The sequence below is a fragment of the Triticum urartu genome, chromosome 1A (genome assembly GCF_056163025.1).
Source record: "Triticum urartu cultivar PI428250 chromosome 1A, HENAU_Tu73, whole genome shotgun sequence".
Classification (NCBI taxonomy): domain Eukaryota; kingdom Viridiplantae; phylum Streptophyta; class Magnoliopsida; order Poales; family Poaceae; genus Triticum; species Triticum urartu.
Window position 1 is genome coordinate 6,075,445 of NC_141873.1, and position 9,062 is coordinate 6,084,506.

General features: G+C 47.5%; 1 protein-coding gene across 1 annotated transcript; it reads right to left on the reverse strand.

Moving 5' to 3' along the window:
• On the reverse strand, positions 1 to 1,361 carry LOC125532494 (uncharacterized). Its single transcript, XM_087543454.1, has one exon. The coding sequence runs from the start codon at positions 1,274 to 1,276 to the stop codon at positions 437 to 439; it is 840 nt and encodes a 279-aa protein (XP_087399580.1). The 5' UTR covers positions 1,277 to 1,361; the 3' UTR covers positions 1 to 436.
• Between the last annotated feature and the right edge of the window lie 7,701 nt (positions 1,362 to 9,062).

Consider the following 9,062-nt stretch of genomic DNA (forward strand, 5'->3'; position numbering starts at 1 on the left):
TTTGTGACAAGAAATTTCTTTGTCTTTTATTCCCATGTTTGAACTAGTATAGGTCGGGGTTACACATTATGGTGCACATCACTTTATTTGTCACCGTTACATTGAACACCCATTGACTAAACAACGATAATCCATCTGTCTTGTATTACAGGTCTTCATTTCATTGGCCACCGATGCTTGTAAGACTACTCCCAGATGGTTGTTGTTGTGGATATGGCTGTTGAGGTTGGTGTGGTTGCTGGGGGAATGGTTGTTGGGGTTGCTGGGAAATTGTTTGTTCTAGTTGCTGGGATAATTGTTGTTGGGGCTGCAGAAATGGTTGTTGTGGTTGTAGGATGGATGGTTGTTGGGGTTGGGGCTGGGGAAATGATTGTTGTGATTGTTGGGGTTGCTGGGAAAATGGTTGTTGCGGTTGTAGGGGGAATGGTTGTTGTGGTTATAGAGGGAAAGGTTGTTGTGGTTGTTGAGGGAATGGTTGTTGTGGTTGTTGGGGGAATGATTGTTGCGGTTGCAGGGGGAATGATTGTTGTGGTTGCTGGGGGAATGGTTGTTGCGATTGTTGGGGGAATGGTTGTTGCGCTTGCTGGGGAATTGGTTGTTGGAGTTCAGGAAATAATTGTTGGGGTCGGGGAAAAGGTTGTTGTGATTGTTGGGATTGCTGGGGGAATGGTTGTTGTGGTTGCACGGGAATTGGTTGTTGGGGCTGGGGAAATGGTTGTTGGGGTTGCTCGGGGAATGCTTGTTGGGGTTGCAGGGGGAATGGTTGGTGGGGAATTATTTGTTCTGGTTGCTGGGGAATTATTTGTTCTGGTTGCTGGGGGAATGGTAGTTGGGGTTGGGGAAATGGTTGTTGGGGTTGCTGGGGGAATGGCTGTTGTGGTTGCAGAGGGAACGATTGTTGGGTCTGGGGAAATGGTTGTTGTGGTTGCCAGGAAAATGGTTGTTGGGGCTGTGGAAAAGGTTGTTGTGGTTGTTGGGGTTGCTGGGGGAATGGTTGTTGTGGTTGTAAGGGGGTCGGTTGTTGGGGTTGGGGAAATAATTGTTGTGATTGCTGGAGAAATTGTTGTTGGGGTGTGGAAAATGGTTGTTGTGATGGATATGGTTGCTGTGATGGATATGGTTGTTGTGGATATGGCTGTTGTGGAAATGGTTGTTGTTGATGGGAAAATGATTGTTGAGGTGATTGTAACTCTTTGTTGCTAGGGTTTAGCTGCCTAGCGGCAATGGCGGTGTTCATCGCCATGGCAAGGAGGACAAAGATGAGGAAGGTCTTCATGTTGGATTTGTGGTTACTACTGCTTGCTTGCCTTTGATGCTTGTGGTCTAGGTGTGTGAAATTTCGTTGATGGAAGGTGTCCTTGGTGGTGCATGTTTATTTATAGTTTTCATGGCATGGCTTGCTTTCATCTTTGCACTCGCTCTTTGAAAAAGTGCATCAATGCTTATCCAACTAATCATTTGGTTTGTTGTGTTTGGTGCAACTACTTACTAGTGAGATTTTGGATTTTCATGATAGTTGCTTTTTGTTGAAATCATCTGGTTGTAAGGAATGTTGGATAATGACCAATGACTCATCTTCTTCACTTTACACTGCAAACATGGATCTAAATTATGTCCCTTTTTGAAATTTAGTTTGTGGAGCTCTACATGTTGTTAGGCTTATCCATATTGGCATAGCTTGAGTGGAACTAAGTTTGTAAGCTTGTGTGCGTCATTATGATGGATCACACTATTAATGTGACGATTGTTTTAGAAATTATTTTTCCAAAACTAACTTTATGTTTTTGCCCAATATGATTCTAAGACGGATAACCATACATGACTCATCAAATAACAAGATAAACCGAGTAGCAAGTTGGGGGTTATAAGTTATAATATGGACTTTTCTCTAAGATACACCATCTTGTCTTGCATGCTCTGTGGATTTGAAAAGCATCTACTAATTTAGATGCAATTGAAACAAAAGTAGACTAAAAAGGTAAGCAATGAAATGAGAATACTATTATGTGAAGCTCTACATGTCTGGTAAGCAGTAAGATACTGGATACATCTATATCTTCAATCCTTTCATCCCTATCAACTCTTTATTGGCTGCTTTTATCGTAGTCATCCCTTAAATAAAAATCACTTAAAGATAAGTTTGGGAGTTAGTACCAACATCTATCATGTACAAGATAGAAAACTAAGGCACATATAGTAGTCTATTGACCATATTTAATTTCTTGTGATGTGAAAGCATGTGGAGTATAAGTTGGTTAAATATAAAGTTGTCCTTCATACCAGTAGGGAAAGAATATGCAGTATAAAGATTAGAGCATTGGACTAATATGCTATTAAATGCTACAGGATAATCGACAGTTCAAGTTAAGAAAAACATTAGCATTCCAACTTTTGTCTTGTGCAAGTTAAGAACATGCTAACAAAGTAACCTAAGCAAATAAGTGCAAAACCTTCACCTATAAGGAAATTGTGAAACTACACAAAATGACCTATTGTAAAGAAGGAAAAAAATCTAAAGGTGAATGAAAGAACGTTAAGTACATTCAGGATTCGGTTATCCCTTCATGGATAACCTTTTAGATGGTGACTTGTCAACGTTGATGTGTGTCGGCATGGAACGAGGACAAGAAGACGTCGTTGCGTCGTACTTTGGGAATTTCATCAAACTGGTTGTGTGCGGGAACAAATATTTGTCGCCTCCCTGCTCAAATCTCTCTTCATGTCACTGAATCCGACACTCCATGAGGGAGTCCTGGATTAGGGGGTATCCGGATAGCCGGAGTATATCCTTTGGCCGGACTGTTGGACTATGAAGATACAAGATTGAAGACTTTGTCCCGTGTCCGGATGGGACTCTCCTTGGTGTGGAAGGCAAGCTTGGCAGTACGGATATGTAGATCTCCTTCCTTGTAACCGACTCTGTGTAACCCTAGCCCCCTCCGGTGTCTATATAAACTGGAAGGTTTAGTCCGTAGGACAAAGAACAACAATCATACCACAGGCTAGCTTCTAGGGTTTAGCCTCTTCGATCTCGTGGTAGATCAACTCTTGTAATACTCAAATCATCAAGATCAATCAAGCAGGAGTAGGGTTTTACCTCCATCGAGAGGGCCCGAACCTGGGTAAAAACATCGTGTCCCACATCTCTTGTTACCATCCGCCTAGATGCACAGTTCGGGACCCCCTACCCAAGATCCGCCGGTTTTGACACCGACATTGGTGCTTTCATTGAGAGTTCCTCTGTGTCGTCATCGCTAGGCCGGATGGCCCCTTCAGTCATCGATAGCGATGCAGTCCGGGGTGAGACTTTTCTCCTCGGACAGATCTTTGTATTCGGCGGCTCCGCACTACGGGCCAACTCGCTTGGCCATCTGGAGCAGGTCGAGAGTTACGCCCCTGGCCACCAGGTCAGGTTTGGAAGCATAAACCACACGGCCGACATCCACGGAGACTTGATCTTCGACGGATTCGAGCCCTTTCCGAGTGCGTCGCACGGTCACGATGAGCATGATTTAGCTCTACCATCGGACAGTGTTCGGGAGATCGCACCGGCGACCGCTCCGACCCTCAATTCGGAGCCAGTTGCGCCATCCAAGGATGGGTGGATAGACCCCGCCACGGAGGCCGCATCTTCAGCGGCGATCGAGCCAAATACCGACCTTACCCTTCACGGGAGCCGTGACGCCGAACTGCCGGATTCTTCCCCGGCCACGGACTCCGAACCGCCTACGCCCGTGCCTATCGAATCCAACTGGGCGCCGATCATGGAGTTCACCTCCGCGGATATCTTTCAGCACTCGCCCTTTGGTGACATACTGAACTCATTAAGGTCTCTCTCCATGTCAAGAGAGTCCTGGCCGAACTATGGCCGGCCAGATCGGGATGCAGACGACGAAGAAATTCGCCACCCACCCACCACCCACTTAGTAGCCACTGTCGATGATTTGACCGACATGCTCGCCTTCGACTCCGAAGACATCGACGGTATGGACGACGATGCAGGAGATGAACAGGAGCCACTACCCACAGGGCACTGGACGCCCACTTCATCATATGATGTATACATGATGGACACACCCAAAGAAAACGACGACGAGGAACGGAAGGATGCAGAAAAGGATCGTTCCCTCGAGAAGGAATCAAAGCGGCGGCGTAAGCGCCGCTCCAAATCCTGCCTCGGCAGAAACAGCGATCATATAGACCCAGCGATAGAGCAGGGTGAGCCAGCGGACGACAAACACGGCATTGAACCACCGTCCGACCATGGCAACACGGAGAATCAAACCGAACAACCCGTCTCCGGCGAAGATAACAGTCCAGATGTCATTGTTGGGGAACGTAGTAATTTCAAAATTTTCCTACGCACATGCAAGATCATGGTGATGCATAGCAACGAGAGGAGAGTGTGATCTACGTACCCTTTGTAGACCGACAACGGAAGCGTTTGGTTGATGTAGTCGTACGTCTTCACGGCCCGACCGATCAAGCACCGAAACTACGGCACCTCCGAGTTTTAGCACACGTTCAGCTCGATGACGATCCCCGGACTCCGATCCATCAAAGTGTCGGGGAAGAGTTCCGTCAGCACGACGGTGTGGTGACGATCTTGATGCACTACTGCTGCAGGGCTTCGCCTAAGCACCGCTACAATATTATCGAGGATTATGGTGGCAGGGGGCGCCGCACACGGCTAAGAATAAGATCACGTGGATCAACTTGTGTCTATGGGGTGCCCCTTGCCTCAGTATATAAAGGATGGAGGAGGAGGAGGAGGCCGGCCAAGGCAATTGGTGCGGCCAGGATGTGGAGTCCTACTAGGACTCCAAGTCCTAGTAGGAGTCCACCAAGAGGGGAGGAAGGGAGAAGGAAGTGGAGGAGAAGGAGAGGTGGCCGGCCCCCTTTTCCCTAGTCCAATTCAGACTAGAGGGGAGGGGGCGCAGCAGCCCCTTGGCCCTTTTCCTCTTCCCACTAAAGCCCATCAAGGCCCATCGCTTCTCCCGTAACTACCCGGTACTCCGAAAAATACCCGAATCACTCGGAACCTTTCCGATGTCCGAATATAGTCGTCCAATATATCAATCTTTACGTCTCGACCATTTCGAGACTCCTCGTCATGTCCCCGATCTCATCCGGGACTCCGAACTCCTTCGGTACATCAAAACTCATAAACTCATAATATAACTGTCATCGAAACCTTAAGCGTGCGGACCCTACGGGTTCGAGAACAATGTAGACATGACCGAGACACGTCTCCGGTCAATAACCAATAGCGGGACCTGGATGCCCATATTGGTTCCTACATATTCTACGAAGATCTTTATCGGTCAGACCGCATAACAACATACGTTGTTCCCTTTGTCATCGGTATGTTACTTGCCCGAGAATCGATCGTCGGTATCCAATACCTAGTTCAATCTCGTTACCGGAAAGTCTCTTTACTCGTTCTGTAATACATCATCCCGCAACTAACTCATTAGTTGCAATGCTTGCAAGGCTTAAGTGATGTGCATTACCGAGAGGGCCCAGAGATACCTCTCCGACAATCGGAGTGACAAATCCTAATCTCGAAATACGCCAACCCAACATGTACCTTTGGAGACACCTGTAGAGCTCCTTTATAATCACCCAGTTACGTTGTGACGTTTGGTAGCACACAAAGTGTTCCTCCGGCAAATGGGAGTTGCATAATCTCATAGTCATAGGAACATGTATAAGTCATGAAGAAAGCAATAGCAATAAAATTAAACGATCATTGTGCTAAGATAACGGATGGGTCTTGTCCATCACATCATTCTCTAATGATGTGATCCCATTCATCAAATTACAACACATGTCTATGGTTAGGAAACTTAACCATCTTTGATTAACGAGCTAGTCAAGTAGAGGCATACTAGTGACACTTTGTTTGTCTATGTATTCACACAAGTATTATGTTTCCGATTAATACAATTCTAGCATGAATAATAAACATTTATCATGATATAAGGAAATAAATAATAACTTTATTATTGCCTCTAGGGCATATTTCCTTCAGACATCACACCGGACAAGCACCCGGAGCAACAGAATACCCATCAAAGGCTTGTCGCCACTGCGAGGAGTCTGAAAAAGCAGAAGCAAAGGCTCAGGGCTGCGCAAGATACACTCAGAATTAGATGGAGTAAAGTACTAAACACTGCAGCAAAGTACGGCGGTAGTCGCCACACAAAGAGCTACCCGAAGCAAAAGCTGCTACCTGAATTCGATGATGAGGCCTTAGATCCCCCGCAATCAAAAAACAAAACAGCCATCCAGTCGGATAGACGACCTCGTGGCCAACATAGAGCGGCAAATGATGCCACACACAAGCCAGTACGCGATCCACGTGAGGGCTCGCATCAAAAGGACGGCGCAACCAGATCCATCTACGGGCCAAGCAAGCGCGCTCCAGCACGCAATGCAACACAACAAAAATCCGAACACCACGGTACACCCAAATACAGGGGTGCCGCACACCCCCTATGTTTCATCGATGAGGTGCTGGACCATGAATTTCCAGAGGGATTCAAACCCGTAAACACAGAGGCGTACGACGGAATGATAGACCCTGGGGTCTGGATTGAGGACTACATCCTCCATATCCACATGGCTCGAGGAGATGATCTCCATGCCATCAAGTACTTACCCCTCAAGCTCAAAGGGTCAGCTCGGCACTGGCTTAAAAGCCTCCCCGAAAACTCCATTGGAAGCTGGGAAGAGCTCGAGGACGCTTTTCGGGCAAATTTTCAAGGGACCTATGTCCGACCACCGGATGCAAACGATTTAAGTCATATAACTCAACAGCCCGGAGAGTTAGCCCGAAAGCTTTGGAACAGGTTTCTCACTAAAAAGAACCAAATAGTCGACTGTCCGGACGCCGAAGCCTTAGCAGCTTTCAAGCACAGCGTTCGAGACGAATGGCTTGCCAGACACCTCGGCCAAGAAAAGCCGACAACAATGGCAGCATTAACAAGCCTCATGACCCGCTTTTGCGCGGGCGAGGACAGCTGGTTAGCCCGATGTAGCACCAGCGACCCAAGTACATCCAAAGTCAGGGACGGAAATGGGAAGCCATGACGCAGCAAAAACAAGCGCCGGAATAAAGAAGACAGTCCGAAGAGCACGGCGGTAAACGCCGGATTCAGAAGCTCTCGGCCAGGTCAGCAAAATCTGCCCTCCAAAGGCAACAGAGACGAACTGTCCAGCCTGAACAAGATTCTGTACAAACTATGTCAGATCCACAGCACCCCCGATAAACCTGCAAATCATACCCATAGAGAATGTTGGGTCTTCAAGCAGTCCGGCAAACTCAATGCCTAACACAAGGGGCAGGATACACCAAGTGAAGACGAGGACGAGCCTCGCAAGCAAAGCATTGGGGAACAGAAGAAATTCCCACCAGAAGTCAAAACAGTAAATGTGTTACACGTGATGAAGGGGAGAAACAAATCGGCACTCCTAGAGACACATGCCCCAGGTCTATCACCACGGAGTTCTGCCACTGGTCGTCCAAACCGATCACCTTTGACCATCGGGATTACTCGGCAAGTATCCAGCATGCAGGATGGGCTGCCTTGGTGTTAGACACGATAATTGACGGATACCACTTCACACGAGTCCTGATGGACGGCGGCAGTAGTTTAAACCTGATATATCAGGACACAGTCCGCAAAATGGGGATAGACCCAACAAAAATCAGCCATAGCAATACTACCTTTAAAGGAGTAACGCGAGGCCCAGAAGACCATTGCACGGGCTCCCTGCTACTAGAGGTTATATTCGGCTTTCCCGATAACTTCCGCAGCGAAAAGTTAACCTTCCACATCGCTCCGTTCCAAAGTGGCTATCAAGCACTACTCGGACGCGAAGCTTTCGCTCGCTTTAACGCAATACCGCATTACGCTTCTCTCATGCTTAAGATGACCGGTCCACATGGCATCATTACAGTAAATGAAAATATTGAGCGCTCCTTGCGCGCGGAAGACCGTGCGGCTGCCTTGGCAGCCGCACACTAGACAGCCTCACCAACTAGAGCATCTGACAGGTCGTTAAGACCACGAACACGGTTAGACGAGTCCGGTGTAGCTATATATAATTAATACAGGTTTGATGGCTATACCCCTACAACAATACAAGGGGCTCAACACGTGTAAACAAGTGACAATTAGGCTCAACTTTACTCATCTGGAACTATACATGGTTTATTTAGTATAACCTACCTTTTGCACGACAACTTTTCAACTAAGTTCCTCTCTTTTACAGATGACCATCATGCTACACCCGTCCAGGATACGGCACAACGAAGACACAGGCGCAGACGGGCAGCAGGGACCCGTTCCAAGGATTCTTTTTAGATTAAGACCCTACGTAAACCTTTTTTACTGTCTCTTCTTGATACACATCCCCCGGATTCTCAATATAACTGAGAAGGATGCTGACGTATTGGCATGTGGCCACGTCAGAATATTGCACGTACCTGGACACCAGGGGCTTACTACAAAGGGCATTGTTTAGCCCGGTTTACATCATAAAGACCGAATACCTTAGGGAGTGTTCGGCGTCGCGAGTTTGGCCTTATATGCATCAGCTTCGAATTATCTTTGGTCAAATGTTGGGTTTGCTCGGCTCCTGTGTTTTGCTGCCTTACGTTCCGCTCTATCGGCTAGGGCGGCACCAGGAGAACTACTGCGATTGTGTCATGGTTCATCCGGACGAGCACCTTAGTAGAGAAAGCCGAAAACTGACTGTCATGATATAGCGTGAGACTGGTCAATCACTCGATGACCTAGCGGAATCTTCGGGATTCCTCCGCCTTAACGAAGGGACGTTTCCCGTCCAGGCATGTACGCGCCCCGAATTCGGATGAGCGCGGAGCCACCAGGGGCTATATAGTAGCCCCACTATCAAACTCCTCTAGCTAAGTGAAAGTGTTAAAGCATTATAGTCCGATTGCCTAGTTCGCTGCGCTATCACCTCCTTAATGGACCAATACGTTGGATCAAGTGTGAACATGCGTCTTCTGCGAGCACCCCCACATTATATGC